The sequence below is a fragment of the Pteropus vampyrus genome, unplaced genomic scaffold (assembly GCF_000151845.1).
Source record: "Pteropus vampyrus isolate Shadow unplaced genomic scaffold, Pvam_2.0 Scaffold336, whole genome shotgun sequence".
In the NCBI taxonomy this organism is placed as follows: Eukaryota; Metazoa; Chordata; class Mammalia; order Chiroptera; family Pteropodidae; genus Pteropus; species Pteropus vampyrus.
Genome location: NW_011889117.1, coordinates 2,393,865 through 2,421,425, shown reverse-complemented (window position 1 = coordinate 2,421,425; position 27,561 = coordinate 2,393,865). Strand labels below are relative to the sequence as shown.

Below are 27,561 nucleotides of genomic sequence, written 5' to 3'. Positions count from 1 at the left end.
TGGAACTAAGGGTAGCTTCTCGCGAGAGCCCGTGCTGCGGGCTCTGTGAGGCCCCGTGTGTTTGTGTGTGTGTATATGTTAGTGAATGTGAGTACGGGGAAGCAGCAGCCGCCATTTCAGGGAGTCTGCGGACGCTGTCGCAGGGTTGGATCCTGAGCTGCCGAAGCCGCTGTCCTGCACTCCCGCGCGGGCTTCTCTAATCCCATTGTTTCTTTTAGATTCGCTCGGGCCTATCCGCCCTCGGAGCCCGAAATTCGGGCTGGGTGGTACTGCGGCCCGGGCCTAGCGGCTTAACAGTAGCAACAGCGGCGGCAGCAGCAGCAGCAGCAGCAGCCCCCCACCCTTCCCGAATACGAACACCACAGGGGCCCGGAAGCCCGCACAGGTAAGGAAGCGTCGCGGACCTGTGTATTGTCAGCTTTTCTGAGGTTCAGTTTTGTTTTTTGGTTTGAGGGGCACTCTTTAAGCGGTCTTTAACGGTGAGGGGGTGGTTTTCGAGAAATCAGCCCTATTTCGGAGACCGCGCCCTTTTCTTCCGGTCGGCTAGGTTTCAGGGTTCTTGGGTGGTATGAACCCCAGAAGAGCCTCGGGCAGATGGCGACCTGTTCCTTCGAGGCCTGGGCCAGCCGCGACCTCCCAACATGGCGCCAGCCGAACGCTGCCATGGCACACAACCCCTCCCAAACGAGGGAGTTTCCCTTACCTCTAAAATGGCAGCGCGGGTTTTGCGCGGAAAGAGGCGCGCTCGCTCCAGCCTCCCGAGTTATGTTTTTGAGTTCATCGCAAGCTTTTTAAAATCGAACATTTAATCTACTTTCGTGTGCGCGGTCTTAGAGGCATTTCAGATTTAATTGTCAAGCTTGGTAAAGTACGCCACTTCAGTCATTTCAGGGTTTTTGAAGGTTTTTCTGAAGTTTTGGATATTCGAGAAAAATCGGGCAGAATCGAAACGTTTACTCAATAGAATTACCTCTTATTTTCATAGGCGTTTAGAGAACATGGCAGACGATATTGATATTGAAGCAATGCTTGAGGCTCCTTACAAGAAGGTGAGAAAAAACATGTCGGTGAGGTTTGTTTAATTCTTAATTTAGCATTATTCACGAAACTACTGCTGAAATGTAAACTAACCTCCCCGGAGCCCTCTTGATTTATCTTATCAGAGATGCATTACGTATAACTTACAAAAGTAAATATATGCTATTGATGTAATAATATTGTGCAGTAGTTTCACTTCAGCGTGATGAATAAATGCCCATCTATCTCTCTTTGTAGACTTGCCTAACGATATCTCACCTCTACTCCCATGAATTCACCTTTGATTCCAGTGTGAACTGTCAATCATAAGGTAGTAATTGAGTGACTTATCGCTGTACCGTGGTCCCCTAGGTAAAATGACTCAACTAAGAATTACCAGCTCCAGTTTGGTATAGCAAAAAGGTGAATGTAGTGGTTTGGGAAAATAGCAGGGGTCCAAGAATAACAAAGCATAACCAGTCTGTGGCAAGCAAATCTTTAAATAAAAGTCTTACAAGAAGAAATGGGTGAGATTTAAAATTTTTTCTATGTATGAAAGACTGGTGATAGTAAAATATTAAAACAGGCAGGTGAAGATCTGCTGTTCAGTTAAAAATTACTAAAATTCTTGGATCCCTGAAGAGAAAAAAAATTTAAACAAAAAAGGCAGTATCACAACTTATAGTCACTTGATGACTGTTTTACTGTTCTCCATATTGTTTTATTTTTAATTAGTCCCTGCCATATTTCACACTAGAAACTACAAAGGAATTATTTTAGCTAATATAGCCTTTGACCCATTTCAGTATCACAGTAAAAGTAAAGTGTCTTTTCATTCTTTGACCAGTTGGTGGTGAAAATAGCAGTATGCATGCATTATCACTGGTGTCACAAACTAAGCTTTGTAAGTTAGCAGTTATACTCCTGTAACTGATGTGATCAACTTTAATAAACATTGCGCTAAACCTTTTAAAAATAATACATTTATTTTGGAGTGTATAGCACGACCATGTGGTACCAATTTGGATGAATTCTTTGTAGCTTTAAATAGTGTACATAGTTTTTTAATGCTTAGACTCTTGAAGAGCTACTTTCTATTTTAATGTTAAGATTCTTGTGTCTTAGTTTAACGTGGATGTAATTCCATGTAAACAGGTATGGAAGTAGGAAATGTTTAGGCTGGACTGGTGGATTATTAATTGACTTTCTTGGGTTCTTGGGAGTCAACATTACTAAAGCAGTGTGAATCCCTGTTTGCTTCAGGGCGAGATGTGTGACAGAGGTGGCATCAAGCTCTTACAGTCCCAACCCTCCAACGGAAATGGGCGAAGATCTCAGGAATGGCATCGGTCACAGGAAATCGATAGTGGCTGGCTGCTAGCATGGCCACTTGGGGCTTAGGCAGAAATAGAGCCATGGTACTGACCAAAGGGACCATAGCACATGGAATAAAACTCAAAACAGGACTTCATTCATGTTTTAAAGAAATTCTATTTAACCACTTCAACACTAAATCTGGATTACTTAATATCTATATAAGAAAGTAAAATTTAACATGTTAATATGCATTTTTATTTTTGTATTTTGATGACTTAATTGTAAGCAACAAAGTGGTTAAGCAACACATATCCATCTAAATTTTTTTATAGCCTTCCATGTTAAACTATAAATAAGTAATTAGTTTTAAAATTGTTTTGTATTTTCTTATTCCTGTTCCCTTTACCCTTTGACAACTTGAAATGTTACCACTTCGTCCTCATGATGTTCTTCTATCAACCCTGCTTAGGATGAGAACAAGTTGAGCAGTGCTAATGGCCATGAAGAACGTAGCAAAAAGTAAGTTTTAAGAAGGGACCTGGGGTGGGGGGAACTTTATGTGATTGGTACCTTTTAAAGTTGTGTTCCTGTGGCTAAAACATCAAACTAAGGTGCTCTTCTTACTTTTCTTTGCCTCTTCTAGAAAAATAGTTCTTTACCTTTTGAGACAAGAAACTATTTGAGAATGAAAAACTATGGACTCTTTCCCTAGATTTCAGGATATGGTTTCAGGGACCTTTTGGACACCTTCCCCTCCAAGTCCATAACAACCTGGATAAGAGTTCCTGTGTTAGAGCTTGTCTTTTGTCTTAAGTTTATTAACTTAGGTATAATGTTGAGTTATGTGATTTTAGCAATTAAACTATCATATCTACTGAAGATGGCTTAGGAAGGAGAAAAGGTAGTGAATAATTAGGCAGCGGAAAGTATTGTTCCAAATCACTGAGTCAGAGCTGTGAATTATTGAAGCTCCTTGCTGCTTAAAGACCCTTTTTGTTGTAATGCTATGGTATACTTAAGAACTACTTGTGTTCCTCTTCTTGGCTTTTGTTGTCTTAAGCTTTTTAAACTCTAATGGACTTAATAATGAGAATGGAATTTTTGAAAATAAAGTAACGGAGTTATTTGAAATGAGTAAACCAAAATAGGAACTTAGTGTTACAGACTTGTGTATTGAATATAGTATGCAAAAATCTAAAAGAAAAGTATGAATCAAATCTACTTTATAAGATTGGATCCTATTTTTGGAGTTTCAGCTCTAAAGTTAGTGATTCTTAATATCAAATAGTCATGTTGCAAACAATAAGTTGTTTTATTAGTATATATTTTTGATGTCATAGTAAAACATTTTCTCATGTTTGTGACCCTATAATTCATATCGAAAAATGGTGGTAAAATAGCCATTTAACTTGGTTCTTTTTGGCTGTTTCCCTTCTGAGAGTTCACGGTGCTTCGTAGTATATTACTTCAGCATCTTCACAACTTTGGTAGGTAGGTAGATAATTTGTAAAAAGATGAGAAAATTGTCAGATTGAATTGTTTAGGCTTTGCTACACCAACATTTTTTATTGTAATTCCCCTAAAATAATATAGTAGTGGATTAAAAATGATAATTTGTAGAAAATGTCCTACATTTTTTCTGATACAAGCTTGGGTGGGAATCTGTTAACAGTTCCTCACTCATCCCAACAGGTTATGCTTTTAGTCTTCTGGTGCGAGGCAATCAACCAGTCATTGCATGGTTTAATGTTACCTGGTTTTAGACATTTACCATGGTAACTGTTTCCTAATTAATGGTTCTAATTTTCGATTCTGTAATCCAAAGAAAACCTAGGAAGGGGTATTCATATAAAATGACTGAAATGGTCTAATGTAGGTATGAGGGCTAGAGGATGAGAAAGATCTCAGCCTAAGTGCCAAAAGGATAAAGACACACTTTTGGGCACAGACCTTTTTGGTACCATTCTCAGATGTCACTTCTTGCTACTAATACCATCTCCAGTTTATACTTGTTTTCATCCTGCATCTAAGCTCATTAAAGGCTGCCAAGCTTTCACAACGAAATCTAGCATCCAGTTCTCAATGACTGATGCTCAGTGGCCTTTGTTTATCTAATGTAGGGTCTTAATGGGGCTAAATAGAACAGACAATTTTGTTTAATTGATCATAGGGTCCTTTGTTTAAGGGAAGAACTTTTCTTGGAAACATTCCCAGTTACTACCTAGTATCTTTTAAAATGTACAAATTATTTTTCTGTCAGACACTTCACCCTCAATTATAGCTGATTAAACAAATGGCTCCCTTGTTGAATTGGGAACTTTTCACCTACTTTTCTGAAGGAAATTATTCTTTCAATTCCAAACTTAATCTAGAAGAAAATTTTGTTGTTTAAGGATAAATACAATATAAAACAAGTAAAGTATTCTGTGCTTTAGTCTTTAGTATGAATTCTCTTAACCAAAGGAAAGTCTCATGTTGCATTTTTCTTATTAAAACTTCATTGTCTTAAAAGCCATTGAGTATTGGGATGTAGTTTTAAGGTCATAAGAAAATTTATATTCTGAGGAACTGAGAGTGACTAGTAAATGTTTTCTTTCCCTGAAAGTAGTAATTCTGATTCTCTCAATACATCTACTCAATTGTATTCTGCTAGTGAAAGGAATTAAGTTTAAGATAACACAAATTGGTTACCAATTAGTCTACTTTCAAAAGAATAATATAACCCTGAGTTTGGCAAGACATCTAAGTGTATGCCTTTTAAGTACCTGAGCTTGCCTTTTTGGGAATGTTATTTGTTAGTGTAACCAGTTTTGCAAAATCTAAACCAGCATCCATTCAGTTAAGCTCTTATTACTCAAAAAAGGATAACAATAAAATGACACAGTTGAAATATATTGGCTACTGTGGTGTGGATTATCTATAAATTTTGGAATAAATGACTTTTCTATTTTTTTTCTTATTTTCCAGAGTACTTTGCATTTAAAATTTAGATCTTCTTACATGGAAGAGGTCAAATCCAGTTATAGCAAAACACCTTTACAGCCGAGGCCATATAACCAAAAAGTCCAAAGGCCCAGCCCAGTGGACCATTTACTTCAATGATGTTCAGTACAAAATTCCACAGTACAAAAAGACTTTGGAAAAGTCCCTTTTAAGTTGTAACAGGATTTGACTATTTTAGTATGGATTTTGATAACCCTTACTTAGATAACTTAATGTTCTTTGAAGCTGTAATTTGTTAGAGAAGTATACTGCTTTCTTGCACCCTTAAATTTTTGTCTGAGCTTTTATGCAGAGGATTGTATATTCTGAATGTTTTAGTATGTTGCTGTCTTTTTACCTGTCTGGGGTTGCCTTCAGATGTGGGTGGGGACCTCAAGTTGTAATTAGCTCTCCAATTTTTGAGTCCTTTCCTTTGGTGAAATAAGTTTTGGGCCTAAAAAGAGGTAAATAGGGAGGTTGGCTACCTCTCTGCTATGGGCCGTCTATGAGCAGAACAAAACTTTGTCTTTTTTGTGGGAGATGGAGTTACTTTTTCACTTTTCCCCTGATTAGGACTTTCGATTATAGATATCACACTGAATTCTTTAGTCTAAGATAACTGTCAGGTTTTGCAGGCAACAATGTTGGAATGTTATCTGTTGCCCTTCTGGGCATTGCTTTGATGACTTCTATATAAATAATGAGTGTAGCCTAATTTTCTGTCATGTGCTACCTAGCATATACATTTCTGACAGTCAGGTGGATTATCTTGAAATTTTAGACAAAGTTTCTGCCTCCTTGGAAAGCTCTACATCTCCTTGTGATTGGAGTGTGGGTTTCAAGATTCCAGAAGGTGGGTGTCTTCATTTTCTATTTTCAATGCACTCTAAGATGACCTGCTTACAGGTTCTCTGAGGCAGACTTCAGTTGCTCTTGTGCTAACTTTGCTTTGATAAGGACTAAACAGTTAATTAAGTATCCAAATGATGTAGAGTTGTCAAATGTTAATAATCTTTTAGCCACTACAGATTGACATTTTAGTGGAATAAGTTTATTTTGAAATGTCTTTCAATTTATATTGAAATATCTGAAGGCACCTCTAAATTTTGGGTGATGACGCAGAGGTATAGATTGTAAGATTTAATTATGAAATGAATGGGTTGTGAAGAATATAGAAATGAACAGAAAATATGACTGACTGGCTTTTTTACCTTTCAGAGTTTGAGATTTTATAAAGATTTATATAGATGTTGATTCTTGTTTTTGATTCCACCCACAGGCTTATATAAACCATATAAAATGGCATACTCCATTTTCTGGTGTGCTCCTTAAATAGAAAGTAACTGAAAGGGTCACAATAAAGTCTGGGAGTGTCAGAATGCATTTTGCTGCATTAGTTTACTGTCTTTTGCCATTCATTACTTGTAGTTTTGCCCGTGAAAACTAAAATAATGATGTTTGTATGGCCCGTTGAAAGTATATTTATTTACATGTATAAATTGGGTCAAAATTAGCTGAAGGGAAGTAAGTGTATTTAATGAAAGTATGTATAATCCAGCACTAATACCACAAATGCTAACATTGTTATAACTTTGATTTTATTATTGTTTCGTGGATTACGATGATACTTGTTGGCCAGTTGTATGATGACCAAACTTTATTTAAAAGTTCAAGTTTTGATCAGTACCTACCAACAAGTCCTTTCTTCGTTAAAACTGTAGCTGACTCCCAGGAGATTGGTCCCTGCTCTCTCAAATAATTCTTTGTAAGCGGACTGCTGATTTTCAGTAGTAGAAGGCAAAGATTGGGTGTTATTTACCTTACCTAAGAATTGTCCATAAGTAAGATTATGTACCATTGTAAGATAGTAAAAATAGCAAAGTAAATTTACAAAAAGATAAAATTTCTGACCATAAAAGGAAGTGTATTTTGGCAGATTCTTAAAAACCAGCAAGATAATGGTGATTTCTTTTTTCTTCTCAGGAGGAAAAAAAGCAAGAGCAGAAGTCGTAGTCATGAACGAAAAAGAAGCAAAAGTAAGGAACGGAAGCGAAGCAGGGATAGAGAAAGGAAAAAGAGCAAAAGTCGTGAAAGGAAGCGAAGTAGAAGCAAAGAAAGGAGACGGAGCCGCTCAAGAAGTCGAGATCGCAGATTCAGAGGCCGCTACAGAAGTCCTTAGTATGTAACTATAATTATGATTTGGTTTGAGGGTCATTTCTTTGAATATCCAGAAAGGAATTTAACCCGAGTGATTAGAATGGTGAAATTCTATTTTTTAATGTGATTACTTAAAGATGTTAGGGATATTGGCATTGAAAAGACTAGTAAAGTGGAAAACGGTGTGGACAAATACAATACTAGGCATACAGATAACTTTATTCTAAAAATTTTGTATGCCAGTCTAAACCGTATTTATGTTGAAGCACTAGAGTGCTTTAAAAAAAAAAAAACTTGCTATGTAGTGCCAAATACTTGGAAAGGTTGAAGGTATATCAATTAATACTTACTGAATATAAATTTATTTAAAATTTTAAAGCTCAGACAGAACTTAAAAATAAGTAGAATTAGCCAAATATGTAATCAGTTAACAGCCTTATTTGTGGCCATTTTCAGCTGAAGTGACAGACCCTTTATGAATTTGGTATGTGCTCCTGGATAATGATCATTTTGAGGGCTCATACATTGTTTGTATTTAAGGATTCTTAATAAAGCACTAAATAAATGTGCTTTGAAAGTTAAATCACTATGGAAAGTTGGATGTGGTAGTTTTCAGTTGGAAATGTTTCTTTATAGTCATTAAAATCTTCAACTATGTTAGTAATTGGTGAGACTACCTAGAATTTTTATGGATTGAATGTAGTAGTCCTTAGAGCTTTATGATATTCTTTTCTCTTAATATATTATTGTTAACTAAGAGGTATATTATAATTAACATGTCTCACTTTAAAACTTGAATGGTTCAAGATGGGATTCAAAGACAAATGGCTAAATCAGAGAGAGCCTTGGCTCTTTTCACTTGGGCAAGTTAACCTTACAGTTTAGTTTTTTTCAACTTTTAAGGAAGTGGTAACAATTGACAGATAAAACTTAATGAGCATTGAATGAGAAGATAATGTAAATAAAACACCTAACATACTTACTGTTATTCGTGAAATATTTTGGTATTTGAAACCACTAAAGTTTAGTATCACTTTGAGTTGATTCTGGTTTTTAAATCTTTAAAGTGAAAAGAATTCAACTCCCTTTTTTCTATTTTCCTCCTAGCTGCTTATTTCATAAACTTTTTAAGAGCTTAAAGGGACCACAATGTTCTTTTAATTCTGAATGCTGTCAGAAAATACTTTGTCCTTTTTATCAAAATTTACTGCATCTTTTTTTACCAGAATGAAATAAATAGGAGAAAAGTTTACCTTAATTCTGAATACTATTTTCTCTGTTGAATGAGGAATACCTGACGTCAACCTGTGATCTCATCTGATTAATAATGATTTAGTTCTTACATTTGGTTTCAGGTGATTTTTAACTATGAAGGCAGAAACTGTGTCTTTAATAATTAAAGGGGAAAGGAATTATTTATATATTCTTACGTGAACTTTAATTTATCCAGTAAATGTACATCCTTAATTATCACTTAGTTTAAATTGCAAAGGACACACTTAATACAAAACAGTTTATTTGGAACTGTTTGGATGTTGTAGGTACATGTAGAGTTCATGAACGTGAGTCCAAATGTGAGTCACAGACTACATTTGGATAGATAATTATTTCATTTTGCTACTGGAAAAAGGATGACAGTATGAGCACTAATGGACATAGGACTGTCCTATGTTATTTTGGTCTTTTAAAATAAAAGGCTCTAAAACTGTTGGGCTTTGGAAGAATTTTTTAGACTATGGAATAAAACTTTTAGAGTAGTTGACTTTTTGGTCGTCTTTGAAAACACTTCAGTATGTCAGGTCATCAAACAATTTTTGAACAATTGATGAACTTCTTTACATCTTACTGTGTAATATTTTGCTATAAGAAAATGAAGTATGATGTGATAAAGGTAATTACTGAGACTTGTTAAACAGAAAAGTTGGAGATTCATGATTATGTAAATAATTAGTCCTTATTTTTTAAAAGAAGTCCTTCAAACAAGAAAATATGTACTTTGTATATGTACACATGTGTAAATGTGTTCCTGAGAAAGGGTGTGTGAAGATGCACACCAAATTGTTAACCATAGTTAACTGCCAGTGTGAAAGAAGTTCAGAGTGATTTATTTTCACTTTTTGAACCTCAGGAATGTATTCATAAATGTGTAATTTTTTTAAAACTATGGACTAAATAAGTGCGCATTTTTAGAATTTAAAAAAATTTGAAGCTGTATAAATAACCTTTGGTCTTGGCACCTCTCAGTGGTCCAGTATGGATAATTCTAAGAGCAGTTTTGCCTGGGATAGAATTAAGAGAAAATATCTGTTTCCTCTTCATAATTGAGGTGGAAAAGAAGCAGCCTAAACAATGTTAAACTTGCTGGAGAGCACATGAACGTGATCTTAGCAAGACCCTAAACCTGTAACTAGTGTAATTTTGTGTTTCCTTTTTAGCTCCGGACCAAAATTTAACAGTGCCATCCGAGGAAAGATTGGGTTGCCTCATAGCATCAAATTAAGGTTTTTAAACATACTTCTGAATTGTTTAAATTGTTTTTCAAGGAACTAATGTGATGTACTTGTTTGGGTAACTTCTGAAACTTTTTAACTTTGCAGCAGACGACGCTCCCGAAGCAAAAGTCCATTCAGAAAAGACAAGAGTCCTGTGAGGTAGCTGTTGTCCCTGTTTTTTTCTTTAGAGCTTTTAGCATTTCTAAAGCTTTTGCAGTTTATGCTACTGCTGTTTAATTACATCAGTTAATTTGGACTATATTGAACCAACCTTCCTTTTGTGTAGTACTAGTGTACTGTTAAGTCAATGTGTATTTCTAAATTTTCAGCTTTCATGTAACAAAGTGGAGCAATAATTACCATTTCAATACATATTTCTCTTATATAAACTACATTTTTTAAATGGTAGCTATAGAAATTTTTTAAATAGACTTCACTCAGTGACTTTTGGAATTAGTAAATTTGAGTTATTGAAATGGCCTCATGTGATAAAGTAGTAATAACAATCCTGAGTTATCTCATTTTGCTCTTTCCTGAGAAAAAGTATTAAATTTCTAAAGTCTTAACCCAATTGACTGGATTTTAAGTGGTACTTTTTCTTTAGTGTTTGAATTGTTTTCCTCTTAAATAAACATAAGACTTATTTTGGTCAAGCAACATTTGTTAGCATTGATCTTTACTTAGATTCTGGCTTCCCTTAAAGGGCACTTTTAACTTAGAGTCTGTCCTGTTCTTTGGTATATTCTAATTATTCTAGGATTTGGTAAAAACCTTAATGATTTTAAAAACTCTCCTTGTAACATATTGAGGTTTTTACTCTTTAATATTTAGCTTTAATATTTAGTTTTCTTTCATAATAAAATCTCCTTTTAATTCTCATTCTCTGGATCTAGTCCAGCTTTGTACATCTGTTTTACAGTAGTATGTTGAAAATCACTGGCTCATTTCTTAAGGGGATATACTATAGTATTATAGATGATTTCAAAAATACTTCCCGAGAATGTCCAGAACATGGATAAGAGCATGCTTATGCTTATATCTTTAAAGATTCACTTAGAACCTTAACCTTAGTGATACTTTGAAATAATGTTAATTAGACATGTTTATTTTCCTTGAAATTTTTGTAGTTAAATTTCATCTATTGTGCTTTTGTGCTTTTCTCCCTTTCTTAAGGGCACTTTAGTTCCCTCTATAAATTTAGGAGGAAATATTAGGTTATTTTTAATAATGAATAAGTTGAATCCCTTATTGATATTTGTCTAGATAATTTCTTTTCAGTTTTGATTTGCTTGTGGTTACTGTCTTCTATATCCATTAAGAAACATTTCTTTGATTACTAATTTACAGTTTTAGTAAAAATTGTTGTAATAGCCAGCTTACTGTTTCATATATATCCATCTCAATTTGATAAAGAAAGCTTAAAATAGTTTTTTCATTTGGTGTTTTACCATTTCTGATTATCAAACTAATTTCACTTTATGGTTTTATGGTTTTGTTGTGGGAAATCATCCTTTCTACTAAATTCGTACCAGTTTGATTTGTAGCTATTTAGGTTCAACTTACTGTTCAACTCTCAGGCTTCTAATTGGCCCTTTGTTATCCTGGAGAAATTACTGTTTTTAAGATTGAGAGGCCACTGGACTTTTGTCCTAATACCATCTAAAATATCAGAAGAAACATTTAGTAAACTGTCATCCTGTTCAAGGAATTGAGTCACATTAAAGTCATTGACATTTTGCATAAATCTGGTTTGGGAATAGTGACAAACTAGTTTCAGTAAACTTTGTGTACTGAAAGTGTACTTTAAAAAGAATAAGTTATAAGGTTTATATTTTTTTTACTCCTGTTAGGGAACCAATTGATAATCTAACTCCTGAGGAAAGAGATGCAAGGACAGTTTTCTGCATGCAGCTGGCAGCAAGAATTCGGCCAAGGGATTTGGAAGAGTTTTTCTCTACAGTTGGGAAGGTAATCTTAGTCTATTTAGAGAGCTCAAATAAATGGAAATTGCAAGCAATATTTTAATAATAGTACAGCAGGTAAAATAAGACATCTGAACACCAAACCTCTTGATTTGGTAGAATTTAGGGCATTTATTTTTGGTAACATTTCTATTTTGCCTCACATGGAAGTTAATTTTGTTGGAGTTGATAAATTTTACCATGTATTTATCAAAAGATAGAAATGTGGGCTTAAAAGTTTACTTATTTTTAAAAAATTGTAATGGCTTCTACCTTTGCCGCATCATTAATGTGCTTCTTGTCTCTTTTTGAAAATATAATGGTTTATGCTGATGGTTGCATAAACAATCTTGTGTTAAGTTTGTGTTTTCTTTTTAGGTTCGAGATGTAAGGATGATATCTGATAGAAATTCAAGACGTTCCAAGGGCATTGCTTATGTGGAGTTTGTCGATGTTAGCTCAGTGCCTCTAGCAATAGGATTAACTGGCCAACGTGTTTTAGGAGTGCCAATCATAGTACAGGCGTCACAGGTAATTTTTCTTAAGAATTCAATCATTAACAGTACTGGAAACTTGCTGTTGCTTAGTGTTGTGCTGTACAATGCCTTGTGCTTTACATAATCGTCACTTACTAAGGACCTTAAGTCAGATGTTTTCAGGATAGGTTTCTTTTTAATTTGAATGCTTTGATACTGTATTTTCAATCCTATCCTTTTCTATTTTAGTATAAGTTGTAAATAACTTTCATGAAAAAGAACTTGAGAACTTAATCTAGAATTTCATTGATTTGTGATTTGTTAGAGATAGAAGCGTCTAAGAACATGTTTTCCCTTTCCAGTCTTTCAAATGGAATGATTTTGTCATTTTTAATAAATTTTTACACGGGATTTTATGAGTAGTTTAAACAGCTATTCTAACATTTCTTGAAAATAAGATATTTCTAAGGCGAACAGTGTAAATATATATATACCTTACAGTTAAACTGTATAGCTGAAACTTACTGGATTTCATTAACCAGTGTCACTATTAAAAAAATGAATTAATTAAAAAAAGATTTGAAGCTAGTTTTGAGAATATTTTAAGATAAATCAAATTGTGATTTAATTCTTTGCTGATTACAGAATTGACATTAATATTTTAGTTCACTTAGATGTGAAAAAATGGGGAGGATGTATCAATGTACTGAGTATATAATTTGAAAGTATATATTCTTATAATTCATCATCAATACCTGAATAGTCATATTGGTTCCTTTTGAAACTGCTGAAATAAACACTCCATAACTTACCAAATAATCTGGTTACTTCATGAAACTTAATGTAACATTATAGAGTTATGCATAAGTTTTGTAACCAGATCAGACTTGAAATTCTGTTTTCACTGCTAACATTTATATACTTACTAGCTCTATCACCTCTAAACGGTGATCAGAGGTCCTATTTAATATTTTAGGAGTACTTAATATTGGGTATTTGTCACTTTATTTAATGTAAATTATAGGAAAATAAGTGTTAGGAAATGGGGAAAAATCATTACTCAGTTCACTTTTTGTGATGGAGGACAAGCCTAATAGTGTGTAGATTGACTTGACAAAGGGCTGAGAAGCATCAAATGAATGAGGTTTTGAATTCATGTAACTTTAACCTGTTGAACTGCACTACTCAAGGTATGCAAGTCTGTTACAAGAAAAGGAATTTGAATTAGAATGTGAATTGAGAACTATTGATTTTGATAACTTGATTCAGGAAAATTACAGCTGAACCGAAGGTTTTATTTGGTTTATATTGCCATAAACCCCTTAACGATAGTCATTGGTGTACTTTACTTTGAGTAACAGTGATCTTGAGTACATTTTAATGAATATTGGATGTATTTAACAATTCCAAGAAACAGTCTTATTTTCTACATTAGCATGTCTGATATGCATCAAATGGCGTACTGTAGTTTTATGATTTCATTTTATATATGAAATGCAGTGTCTGCTCTTTATGGCTTGTGCATGCTCTTAAAATTTTTAAAAATTCTTATTGTAAAACAATTTTTATTTAGAAATTTGACAATTTAAGTGTATAATTTAGTGCCATTAATCATGGTTACATGTAAGTGGAATTTTACAATATTTGTCCTTTTGTGGATGACTGTTAAACTTAGCATAATTTCGTCACTAGCTTTTGACATCAGTTCTTAGCAAACCTAAGGTGTGACTGGGATTTACTGCTCTGTTTAAATGATTTGTATTATTGCTGTGTGATGTGCATTTTGTTTCATGTAGGCGGAAAAAAACAGAGCTGCAGCAATGGCAAACAATCTACAAAAGGGAAGTGCTGGACCTATGAGGCTTTATGTGGGCTCCTTACACTTTAACATAACTGAGGATATGCTTCGGGGGATCTTTGAACCTTTTGGCAGGGTAAGTCTCAATTTATTCAATAGATCCCTAATAGTTATTAAACCAATAAAACTGCATAATAATTTTTTTATATCGTTTTGTCATGTTTCTGTAAGATTAGGATGGAGAAGGAAGGGTGGTTCTGTAAGGTTTTTGTGACAGATTGATAGTTTCCCTAAAAGAAAATGTCATTTGAAGATAGACTATTTAACATGTTTTTATTTGTAATGCTGCAGTGAAATGCATAATGAATGTTAGAATCATTTTTAAAAAATCAACGTGAATGATAAAAATGTACAGTGTGTTTGGAGCAAGAGAATTTTTTGTCCTTCTGGTTGTTTTTTTTTTTTTTTTTTTTGTTTGGTTTTTTTTTTTTTTTTTTTTTTTTTTTTTTTATGCTTTTTGCTTCCTGAAAATTTAGGTATATGTAGAGAAGCTTCTCTAATAAATTAAGGAGTAATTAGTTAGACTGTTCATTTTTATCCAGTTGGTCTTCACTTTACACATTTTATTTTAAAATAAATGTTAATAGACTGTGCTCTGGTTTAAAAGGTTCATTGGCCATGAATAAAAATCTTGGTTCCTGCTGTATCTTATTCACTACTAAAGTTCATTGCCCTTGGATATACTTTTTATTGCTTTTTTTCCACTTCTTTCACTTTTATTTGTTTTCTTTCACTTTGTTAGAGTATGTTGTCAATATTGTTAAGTGTTAGGGTGTTGACTGTAGGTGTTTATTGGAAATAATACACATACTAATGGTACACAGGTCGTCATTGTGTGGGTTGGTCAGTCATTACAAAATGAATATACTCCGGAAACCACCAGAATATGAAGAAATATGATATTTGGGTGCTGTATTTTAATTTTTCATGCTTTCTATGTATGGACAGCTTTTTTGGGTTAGTGTGATGTGATTCACAAACCATACAATTCACCCAGTTTAAAGTGAATAGATGATTGCTTTTTAAATGTACAGAGTTGTGTAATCAGCGACATCCAGTCTTGTTTTTAAATATTCCATTGTTTGGGGCAATTTGTCATGTCTGGTATTGAAATAATTTTTGGTGTTTTTAGCATAATGAAAGCAAAGATATTGATTTCATTTCTTACTCCAGATTGTATTTTACAAAGGACTATCGGTTTTTGTGATTTGCTTTTGAGGCAAAAACTAAGATGGTTGACTGTTTCCAGCTCCCTACTGCACTTTTTGTTTGGAAAGTTTCTAGGCCATAAAATGATTTTGGGAGTATGAGTGGTTGTATGTTTTCAATTATTATTTAGGGAGAGGAGATTTTTCCATCATATTTCCAAGAATAAAATTTTTCCCTATTCTTTTCACTTACATGACAGTGTTTTTTATTTTTAGATTGAAAGTATCCAGCTCATGATGGATAGTGAAACAGGTCGATCTAAGGGATATGGATTTATTACGGTAAATAATTATTATGATTAACTTTATGACTTAGAAGTTTTTTATCTGAGTAACATAGTAAAATTTCATTAGTTCTTGATGTGGGGAAAGGCATTATTAATATTTAAATTAGCTTGCCATTAATAGCTACTTAGTATAGTCATACATGTGTCCCCCAGATGTGAAAATTTAACTAGTTTACCATTATCCTGTATGTGGTCAGTTTCTTAGCCAACTATTCATGTAATTGAAGTCTGGCTCCTTTATATGACTTCAGTTGAAGATCTCTTGCAATTCCGTTTTTACTTAAAATTCTCTTTATATGTATGTACCTTGCCACAATGATTAGGAATGCCTACTTAAAAGTGTTTCTGGCTAATCATTGCAGACAAGTCCCTGATAAGGGTATGAGGTGGCAGCTGGATAAATTGTGAACGGAAGTGTCCTTTTTAACAGTAAACGTTTTTCTCTGTTACTTCATGGTGCAATCCAGTTACATAGCAATTTTCCAAATGTATGATCTTAATAACCTTGGAAGATCCTGGAACATTTTTACTTTAAAATTCAAATAGGTCCCGATTTTAATCAAATTACAATGCTCTCATATCCAAATTTTCATAAAGTGTAAATGTGTTCTGTAGTGTTAGAGAATGTATTTTTTGGTCATATAGGGATTTTTATGTACCTAATATGTGCTAGTGAAGGGGAAAACTTATAAAACTTAACTCACCAACACTTTATTTCGTTTCTGATAACAGTATGGTTATCTTCCTATAAAAAGAGATGTGTGGGATTTTTTAAAAGGGGATTTTTACATGTAAGTAATATTAAGTTGAGGTTTGCAGACTAATTACTAAAAGTATTTAGTGTTTTATATGTGGTTTAGTGCTTAAATATTTGGTCATTATAATACTATTAAACATCAGATAAACAGTGAAGGCATATTTTTCAGAGCGTTTTGTTTCAATTCTTTAGTATTCACTAAGTATTAACTATTTACTGTGATTTAGTTATCTGTATACAAAGCTAGATTATATAAATTTACGTGATGCTGTGTGTAAATGTTTCCTGTTTTATAAGTAATTGTTCGATTTTAGTAACATTTTATATTTTTTAACAGTGAACATTCTGTTGAAAGATTAATCGATGGGAATAGGTTTCTTCTGTTAAAACCAGAGTATGTGAATTAGAGTTTGATTTTATCTGCATCTTGGAACTAAGAATTTTCGCAATTTCATTGGCAAGAAAACATGGTCCAGAATTTTGTATTATAAATAACATTTGGTCTGTGGCCATGCCACCCTAAACGTGCCCGATCTTGTCTGATCTCGGAAGCTAAGCAGGGTTGGGCCTGGTTAGTACTTTAATGGGAGACCACCTAGGAATACCAAGTGCTATAGGCATTAAAAACAATAATAGTAAAAATTAAAATAAAAATAACATCTGAATAAACTTTGAATTTTTTTCTGAATAGTTAACGTTTATGAGGGCAAAAGCACTACTTTATCTCAGCACGTTGAAAGTTTTGATGTTTGAAAAATTTTCATGTTTTGTTACTAAGATTCCTTATTTTTAATGATAGATGTTATTACTTGCTTAGCATCTTTTCATTTTAAACTACATCAGTAACTATTTGCATGGACTTAATGGTCTGGCCAGGTTGATTATATTACATATAGCTTGAAATTTTTATTGTCCACCCAGTGATAATTATTGATTTAACAAGTATGCATTTTCTTATCTTGGTTAAATATGTAAGTTAATAAATATACTGGACTTTTTTTTTTTTTTTTTTACTTCTTTCTCAATTACACAGTTTTCCGATTCAGAATGTGCCAAGAAGGCTTTGGAACAACTTAATGGATTTGAGCTGGCAGGAAGGCCAATGAAAGTTGGACATGTTACTGAACGTACTGATGCTTCCAGTGCTAGCTCATTTTTGGACAGTGATGAATTGGAAAGGACTGGAATTGACCTGGGAACAACTGGTCGTCTCCAATTAATGGCAAGACTGGCAGAGGGTGCGTTTTTCTTAGTGATTAGGGGGAAGCTGGGTATGGTAATGAGAAAAGTAACCATGTGGACTAGTAAATGGAAAATGATTTCTTATTTTGGAGTTGATGTTCTCCTTGGGCAGCACTTATGTGTAGTTGATGGGGAGTTCCTTGCCTTAAAGTTTTAATGGAATCTATGGTGGTGCAGTTTGAGAGCAGCATACGTTACAAGATTTATTTTGCTTTCTGTAAGAACTATCTTTTAAATTATATCTTTACACTTCAGAATAAATTTTGTTGTAGCTCTTATACCATGTGCTGCTTGAAGTTTAGTGAAGCGGCTTTGGTAGTAATTACCCAGAAAAATAGGCTTTTCTGCTCTTAACATAGTAAGGACTTTAAGACCTGTTCTTTTACAGGTACAGGTTTGCAGATCCCACCAGCAGCACAGCAAGCTCTACAGATGAGTGGCTCTTTGGCATTTGGTGCTGTGGCAGGTAGGAATTGAATCTTTTCTAATTTGAAATCATTGTTTTTTTCACCTAATTCGAAAATTTGCCAAATTTTTTGCATTTAAAAGGACTTACTGAGAATTCAATTCATCAAGTACTTTTTTTAGCCTATAAATTTCAAGAGTTCATGTAAGGAAGTGGAGATATAGGGCAGAATGAATCAGTCATCATAAGCTGTCAGAGTATTGTACTTGAACCCTGCACACCAGTTTTTAGTTGAAATTGCAATGAATTAGACATTTCAAAATACATCAGTTTTACTAAAGCCCGAAAAGTTTATATTGCTTCAAAGAAAAAATTTTTTTGTAATATTTAAGTTCACAAACCTACCCAGAGGCCTTTAGATCAAGCTTTATTGAAGTATAGAATCAACAGTGCAGAGTAAACTGCTTTTCTCAATAGTGGTTATTATTTTGAGATGTTGAAGTTACAAGATAAAGTTCCTGGAGAGGGCAGGAAGGTTGGAGAGAATTGAATTTATTACAGTTATGTAACAGGGTTCGGTTTCTGAAATGCATTGATTTTCTCTTTTTTATGGCTTAATTTTGTGAGTTTTCATTTATAAACTTTTATAATAGTCCATATCTACAGGCTAGAATAACATTTAATTTTGAAATGTTGAAGACTTGCTTTTAGAACATCTAAGCACTGTTTGTATCGTCGACCAAATATGACAAAATAGAAAGTATGGCAGTTTATATTACGAATTGGTTCTTTGATTTTATCTATAAAGCGAGACTAAAAAATTTGAGATGATGAGGGATTTTCAGTGTGTGTGCTTTAATTTTTTTTTTTAGTGGGTACTCAGAAGTTTCTGAGTACCTTTAGAAATTTGCCTTTAGTATGCTGCACTTCTGTCAAATCGAATGATTTATTTTGAAATCTGATAGGTAGTTATTTAAAGTTTCTGACAAAACCATGCCAAGTGTATTCTTACGAGAAGAAAAATTGTAACCACTATTTATTTTGACTCTTTAAACAAGTATTAGACATTTAATTTCTTTATAGTGAACAAGTAGTCGTAGATGTCTCTTGGTATAATTGATATTAAAGGAAATACACCTTAGTCTGTAGTTTGAAAATTATAAAAATTATTGAATCTGAAAGCTATGATTGTGTTGCTTCGCATTATTCAGATCATTCTTTCAATAATTTAGAAAATGTCTGAATATTTACTATATTCTAGGTAATTCACGAAAGGCCTAGTGAACAAGATTGGTTCCCTGCCTTCATTTTTGCAATGACATAACGATTATTGATTTTTGCAATGACATAACGATTATTGCAATGACATAACAATTATTGATTTCTAAGCAATCTTAGGTTTTATCCTGGATGATGTATCAAATACATTGGTATGATCTCCTATGTTAGACCTTATTATCTTTAGCCATTTCTCATATGATTCATGCTATATGACTACACCTCTCTAGGCACACACATTGTGTAGCTTATTGTGATCAACTAAAATTCTAGAGGTCCACATGGGTTCTGAAAAATAGCCATTTACATATCATTACCCCTTTTCAGTGTTTGTAGACGTGATTTAAATTTGACGCTTTTTTTTATACTTCCCATAAATTGTGTTGCTATTGAGTTAATAACCACTCAATTTTTAGGTAAAATGTTTATGTGATGGGTGTTTTTCTCCAGATAGTCATTATTAAAACCATACTTGTTAAAATTTAATTGCTGAGTGTTAATGTGGTTGAGGCCCTTATCCCCCGAGTCTTTTAAAGCAATTTTTTGAAACCAAGTGTGGGTCATCCCTATTACCACATGTCTTTATTCTGGAAGTTTAATAGATTCTTCCTAAGATAGGATCGTTACCTTTATGAAACCCATGCTTTGTTTTCCTGCTTGTCACAAATGACCTAAAAAATAATTTTTGAAATTTCGATAGGGATTTATTTACACTTAAAATAGCATGGATTTCTGATATCTATACATTTTTTCCCATTTTAGGAATAAAAAAGACAAATTGTGTTATAATTTAAAGTTTATTGACAATGTTCCTATGGTCATATCTTCAAGTTCCTTCAATACACACCAGTTACATTTCTTCAACTCCTTGAGATGTCAATTTTGAGCACCTAGGACCCAGGTATACTTATATCCCAACGTAACTTGGGCTGTAGATCCCTTTTCATTTTTGCCCATGATTTATCATTTTCTGTACTCGGCAAGGAACCCAAATTGTATTAAAGTGTTGCAGTTGAATTACATGTTAATGAAAATTAGGTACTGAATCTAAATTTCTATGTTTTATATTTCTGTAACTTGAATTCTAAGATAGCTTTTCAACACTGGCATATCCTTTACTATTCAGACTTACTGCTGTTTTCAGTTACTAGCAGTTTTCTCTTAATTTTCTTTTCAATATAGAAGTGTTAATGTGATTATATGACAAAATATATTGGTAAAAATCCCCATCCTATTTATTTTTAGTACTGGCTATAGATGGCTTAAATTTTCTTGTCCTTCACAGATTGTGGTAAACTCAATTAGATTTTTCCTGCCTTAATAAATTTCCAGACTAGGCCATGAAACTACACCCAAATAAAACCCACCTTTGGGCTGGACTGCACTGTTTAAATCTTTATTTTTTTATTTTTTATTAAGTTAATTGGGGTAACATTGGTTAATACAATTATAATTTTCAGATGTACATTATAGTTTGACATCTATATATTCTATTGCGTGATTACCACCCAAAGTCCAGTTTCCTTCAGCTACCAAATATTTGATCCCCTTTACCCACTTCACCCTTCCCCCGTATTTTTGACCCCCTTAATTCTGTCTACGTCTTCCCTCCTCCTCCTCCCCCACCCCCTACCCTCTGGTAACCACTAGTCCATTTGGACTGTTTAAATCTTAAAAGCACTTTAAAAATTGTGTATACATACAGTTAGAATGTTGTTTTCCCACTGGGTGATATTCCTACTACTGAATTGGTAGATTAGTAAAAGTGTTTACAGCTGTTTGATGTGTACTATTGCAAGGATTACTGATTTTTAACGAACTTTGAAAGTTTAAAATGCTTATTGCCACTGATACTTCAAGCAATAAATAGTTGACTATCCCAAGTACTTGGAATTGAATTCTCAAGATCAGGGTTTTCATGTATTTTCTGACCGGTGTGCTTCCCTTTCCCCATTTCCCATTATTCCCATGTGCAGAGTAGTATAGTGGAATACATTAGAGATGTGGAAGAGTACTAGGAATAGGAAGAGAGAGGCATAAGTAAGTTTCATAGGATAGGAGGAAATAAGGCCCCAAAGCCTTGTCAATGAGGAATGGGGAAGGAGGTTTGGCTGCCAGGTTTTACTATAAGTTCATTTTCATAAACCCTGCTACTGTAGTCCTCTTTTATTAATGCTTTCCTGACATTTACCCTGTTAGTTGAGGCTCTTCATTGTTCCTGCACTGAGCTGTAGAATTCTCTTTTGTTATAGATTTGCAAACAAGACTTTCTCAACAGACTGAAGGTGAGTTGAGCTCTTTATTTGTCTTTGAAATAGATGTAAATGTAGCAAGACATAGTTGTTTATATTTATTATGGTAGTTTTTAATTTGAACCCAGTTTGGGAGAGTGAGATATAGTGTATACATACAGTAAGCTATCTGGTGTATGTGTCAGAAGGCCTAATCAAAATTATTACAGTTGCATAGATAAATTAAAGTGTGCTTTTTTTTACTTTAGCTTGCTTAGAATTATTTTCAGCCCTGTATACTTATTTTTGTGTTCTGATTGTTAGTAAGTTTTATATAGAAGTCAGAAAATGAAATTTGTTTCGTTTTAGTAGACAACTCTTTCAAAACAGAGTCTGTGAACTTAATTTAAAATTTGGAAAAACTGACTCTTAACTCCAGTGATTTGTTTAAGCAGTACCAAGTAATGAGAAAATTAGACTAAACTGCATGCAGGTTTCTGAGATTGAAACAATTTGTAAAGTATGCAATTCTTTTTTTTGTTTTTAATTACTATGTAAATATCTGCCATTTATTTAGAGCACTTTGCTATGGAGCAAAGTATTCTACATGAAAAAGGTCTTCCACTTCCTTGATAGTCAGGAATTAAATGTGTAATTTTCCCAGGAAATGGGACAAATTGTACTCAGTCCTTTTTTTCTCTGACATTTTAAAAAGAACTAGTGGGTTTTGGTATTAACTACATTTCTATGCTGAATTCATTGTGTTCTGCATTCATCTAGGTTGAGCCAAAATATTTCTATCATACATTTTCTAAATATTTTTCAGTATTCATAGTACATTATCATAGTTGAGTAAGTGGAAAAATAAAGTCCTCAGTTGATGTATAATTTACCTAGGGTTGTTTCAAGCATACTTCCATTTGTTTGTGATAAAGTACATAAGCAGGTTTCAGTTTTTAATTGTAATACAGGCATGGTTGCATTGTTAATTTTCCCCAATAGAATTTGACATGTTAACTTAGCATTTTTATTTTAATATAAAACTTTATGAAAATTAAAAAAAAAACACTTGTAATTCTATCAGAAAGTCATTCTTTAATGATGTATTTCATGCACAGCCATAATTTTAATTCAGTGGAGTATTTCTGATATTTCCTCAGGTGAATGTTTAATTACCATAATTTCTAATGCGCTGTTTTATCCTTAGCTTTGTTTGTTGTTGTTATGTATTGGAATGAAATTTGATCAAATGTTAAGATTACGGTGAGTTGTATAACAGCTACTGCTAATGTTTTATAAATCACATAAAAACAATGGAGCAGCTGTTTTGGAAAATGCTCTTCAAACCTAAAATCAATATGGATTTTAAATGTTGCTCCTAAATATTAAAGTCTGTAGTAGTTTTTTAACAAAAAAATGACTATTATAGATGTAGTCTTTTTAGTGTTTCTTGTGCTCAGACTTAATCATTTATTAATTTGATTTTATAATAGGACTTATCATAGAATATTAAATTTCAAATGCTTCAATTATTTTATACATCTTATTTTTAAAACTTAATTATTTTATAATGTTTAAAATTAAAAATAAGTAACTTATTCGTTCATGGGCAGAAACCTAAGAAATACAGTAGGGTATAGATTATTTGGCATACAAAGATTATGTTTTTGTCATCCCCTGCCTCTCCTGGTATAAACTCAGTCCTGCAAAATCATTTTTTCCATTTCATACTTTGCCTTTCTGGAGATAGATTTATATTGATATTTGTGTAATTGAATTTTGATTGCATGTAGACCTTACCCCTCTAAAAACAAAACTCCCTACTTTCTCAAGATTGGCTACTTTAAATATTACATTGCCTTGGTTTTCTGGCAACTAAAATGGGGTAGTTACATACTTTAATTACATTATTAAATAAGATAAATTAGTGATGTGGCTGACTTGACTGCCCTGCTTTAATGCTTTGGGTTAGTGGGTTTTGGTTTTATTTTATACTGATGCATTTTCCATGAAACTAATTTCTCTCTCTTTTTTTTTTTTTAGCTTCAGCTTTAGCTGCAGCTGCCTCTGTTCAACCTCTTGCAACACAGTGTTTTCAACTCTCTAACATGTTTAACCCTCAAACGTAAGTAGTATACTTTGGTTAAGTTCAGAAGGGTGTACTGTAAAAGCTTTAATATTTAACTTTTCTAAATTAACTCTTAGGATATTCTGATATACTTAATAATTCAAACAGTGCAACCATTTTGATTGTCTTAGAACAATTTTTATGCATGTTGGTAATTATTTCCAGATTCTATGTTTTCCATTTATATTTGTGAAGCTTGTGTCAGTATTTATTTTGATTACCAGTTTATCAGTTTTTGGCTTTGAAACTTTAAGCTTATTTCAATATAATAGCAGGAAAGTATTCAGATTTTCTTCTTTTGATTAGTGCTTGCTGTGAATTAGAAGTAATTCTTTCCTACTGCTTAGCTAGTGATTAGAATGCCATTCATTTAATCAGTCTAACATCTTGTTGGTTTTCTAAGTCATGTTTATAATGTATTCTAATATAAATAGAGGATTTTTTGTTCAGTTAATTTGATAAATCAACCATCATATTCAGTGAAACATGTTTCCTACAATAACAATATACTTGAATAATTTGCATTCGTATTTGCAGTTTAGCATAGACAACATTGGATTCTTGTATTCTGTTAGGTTTGTGTCTATGAAATGGTGATGATAAACTGTTGGTATGAGTATCATTTGAAAGATGCCAATAAATTAAATATTAGTGTTAAATTTTTTAATTAAAATGCATATTAAAACTTTATATAGATAAGAATATATGTAACTTTTTTTAAGTTTGAGCAGTATTTAATAAAGTTTTAATTCTTACAGAGAAGAAGAAGTTGGATGGGATACAGAGATTAAAGATGATGTGATTGAAGAATGTAATAAACATGGAGGAGTTATTCATATTTATGTTGACAAAAATTCAGCTCAGGTATTGTGATCTTTTAACAAGCAAAAATAGGAAGTTGTCGCTCTCTCGTCTTAATCTTCACAGATACTTGGGTCATGTTATGATCAGTCTTAAGAGTTTTTTTGTTAAAGAATTTGCTTTAACATACCAACTAAATATATACTCTCTAAAATAAAGACACTTTCAAATAATTATTAGACTAGGCCATTGTGTAGCAGTGTTGCTGGTTAGTGTTAATCTTGTCATGAAATCCTGGCATTCTTCAGCTTTCAAGTTTTTGGGAGAGTAAAATATAGTCAGTAAAATTTTAACTGTACATATTAGCTAGTGAAACAATTATGTGGTTATAGAGCAGTGAGTTTTCCTATAGGCAATTTGAATACAACTATTTGAATCCATGGCGTATATCACAATGCCCTTATCTCTCTGTATTTTTTTAATTGTACTTTAGGGCAACGTGTATGTGAAGTGCCCATCAATTGCTGCAGCCATTGCTGCTGTCAATGCATTACATGGCAGGTGGTTTGCTGGTGAGTTTGATCTTTTTTTCTGAGCAATTATTACTGAGTGTAATGAATCTGAGGATGTTAAACTACACATATCTGTTTCTTTCAACAGGTAAAATGATAACAGCAGCATATGTACCTCTTCCAACTTATCACAACCTCTTTCCTGATTCTATGACAGCAACACAACTACTGGTTCCAAGTAGACGATGAAGGAAGATATAGTCCCTTATGTACATAGCTTTTTTTCTTTCTTGAGAATTCATCTTGAGTTATCTTTTATTTAGATAAAAATAAAGAGGCAAGGGTCTACTGTCATTTGTATACAATTCCTGTTATCTTGAAAAAATAAAAATGTTAACAGGAATGCAGTGTGCTCATTCTCCCTAACTAGCAATTCCCACTGTATACAAAGCTGTTCTCTAGTTCTGCCTTTTAAATGTACATGTAGAAAATTACATTAAGGATCTATAGAAATAGCTCTAGGGGAACAAATGTGCTTAATGTAAAAAGGCAGACAGGGATGTAATGATGTTTTTAATGTTTCAGAAGCCTAACTTTTTACACAGCAGTTACATTTCTCATTCACTAATGTTGATATTTGGCTAATGGTTTAGCAGAGGTTTCTGGAATACACTTTTAGTGAATGGAAATTGAAGACAGCTAAAGGGCTGTTGATTAACATCTCATCTTGCATTCTGGTCAATTGGCAAGAAAAGGAGATTTCAAAATTAACATTTCTGGATGGTATCTTTTCAATTAATGTATCTGTAAAAGTTTCTTTGTAAATATGTGTTCTAGTGTGTCTAAGATTCCAAACAAAATGATCCCTGCATTTCCTCAAGATGTTTAGTGACAGTCTGGTAAGGAAAGAAATAGGAAATGCAGAAATAGGTTTTGTCTGGTTGCATATCTTTGCTCTTTTTAAGCTCTGTGAGCTCTGAAATATATTTTTGGGTTACTTCAGTGTGTTTGACAAGACAGCTTGATATTTCTATCAAACAAATGACTTTCATATTGCAACAATCTTTGTAAGAACCACTCAAATAAAATTCTCTTAAAAAGGCCATAAGAAAATCTTCATTTTTGAAATGTTTTAAAGTCATAGAAACTTGAAAATAGAATACTAGTTTCTTTGACTCGGTATTTGCCTCTTTGGGAAAATTCTTAGCATGCAGAGTCTGGATATATTTGCCCTCAAGTTGTCCCTGTAAATTGCTCCATATCACTATATTATAGTACTATAGTTATCTTAGGACAATGGATCAAAACTGAGGGATTTACCAAAAAGAATTCATCCAGGCCTTAAACCTGGGTGTTCTTAAAGTCTCCTGTGTTATCTGGGCATCTTGGTGAAAAAAATAAAAATAAAAATGCTTTACTATTTAAATACTGAACAAAAAATGGTCTAAGTTCAAACTGGTTTCCCAAATTTAATTGCATTTTACTTTATTATGGGACTTTGAGCTTTAACTTGGGTAGTGAGCCTTCACCATTTATACTCTGCACTCTGCTTCAAATTCTGTCTACATTGAAACTTGGAGTAGGCAATGTTGCTCCTAAATGGAATGATCACCTTCAAATACTGGTTTCCTCACCTTGTTTCTATTGATAGCGCTGAGGCATAAGTTTTATAGGTTTATTCAGATAAGATATTTAATCAATTTGAGTATGGTGGCATCAGTTTTCCACCAACCATTTTGACATATTTAATCCAAAATTCCTTGCTTCAGTTAACTTGAACATTTTTAAAATTGAAAACGATTTTTCAACATTGGGCAGCAGTTTCTTGGAGCTGACTTATCCTGACAGTGTTTTCTTTCCAAAGTATCTCCATAATTAAACTTTTAATTCTTGAATCAAGTCCAGTCAGGTGGTCATTCTTTCCTAGGGAATTGAATTGGGTCAGCAGAGGTGGCCAATAGGAGGGGTAAAATTTAGCTAATCATCACAGAATGACACTTGGGTTGTAAATGATTAATGCAGATATAGGAGTTTGGTAACCAATGATGTGATCCATAGAAAATAATTCAAATTGCTATTCTGACATTTCAAGTAATTAAAATCTTGGGACAGCTTCCAAGTCTTTGGGAAAACTGTAGCTGCTGTTGGTATTCTGATGGTGTCCTTGATTTAGGCTGCATCTTAGTGTCATGTCCCAAAAAGGTAGCATTTTCTTAGATTCTGATAAGAAGCAGTGCACTTTATACTACAATATGTCAAGGGTGCTGTGTGGCTTGAGCAGGTGAAGGGCACTTATTACTAAACCTGCCTAATCAAGCCAACTAAGTTGTGGGCGATGGGATCAGTTTATACAATTTACATCGTCATTGCTGGCTGGTTAGAATATCTGGGATGGATTCAGTTGAGAAGCTACAAAAGTAATGGTTTGTTTCATGGATGATTTGTTCTTTT

The 27,561-nt window shown here is 33.3% G+C and overlaps 1 protein-coding gene and 1 pseudogene across 18 annotated transcripts; both read left to right on the top strand.

Annotated features, from left to right (window-relative positions):
- On the top strand, positions 1–26,218 carry RBM39 (RNA binding motif protein 39). Of its 18 annotated transcripts, none has more exons than XM_023522251.1 (19): positions 1–385; positions 986–1,049; positions 1,276–1,348; positions 2,804–2,853; positions 6,098–6,169; positions 7,300–7,494; positions 9,909–9,974; positions 10,071–10,124; positions 11,816–11,933; positions 12,305–12,457; positions 14,199–14,336; positions 15,685–15,750; positions 17,546–17,750; positions 18,143–18,220; positions 21,673–21,723; positions 23,713–23,794; positions 24,556–24,661; positions 25,092–25,170; positions 25,259–26,212. In XM_023522251.1, the coding sequence occupies exons 9-19, from the start codon at positions 11,871–11,873 to the stop codon at positions 25,357–25,359; spliced, it is 1,122 nt and encodes a 373-aa protein (XP_023378019.1). In that variant the 5' UTR covers positions 1–385; positions 986–1,049; positions 1,276–1,348; positions 2,804–2,853; positions 6,098–6,169; positions 7,300–7,494; positions 9,909–9,974; positions 10,071–10,124; positions 11,816–11,870; the 3' UTR covers positions 25,360–26,212. The 18 variants fall into 18 exon arrangements, 17 of the variants coding, with proteins under 17 accessions (XP_023378019.1, XP_023378018.1, XP_023378017.1 ...); XR_002776833.1 differs by lacking the exon at positions 6,098–6,169 and adding an exon at positions 20,201–20,339 and having other exon boundaries at positions 73–385; positions 21,691–21,723; positions 25,259–26,218; XM_011378348.2 differs by lacking the exon at positions 6,098–6,169 and adding an exon at positions 2,281–2,435 and having other exon boundaries at positions 73–385.
- LOC111730837 lies at positions 17,014–17,132 on the top strand (annotated as a pseudogene).
- Positions 26,219–27,561: the final 1,343 nt, after the last annotated feature.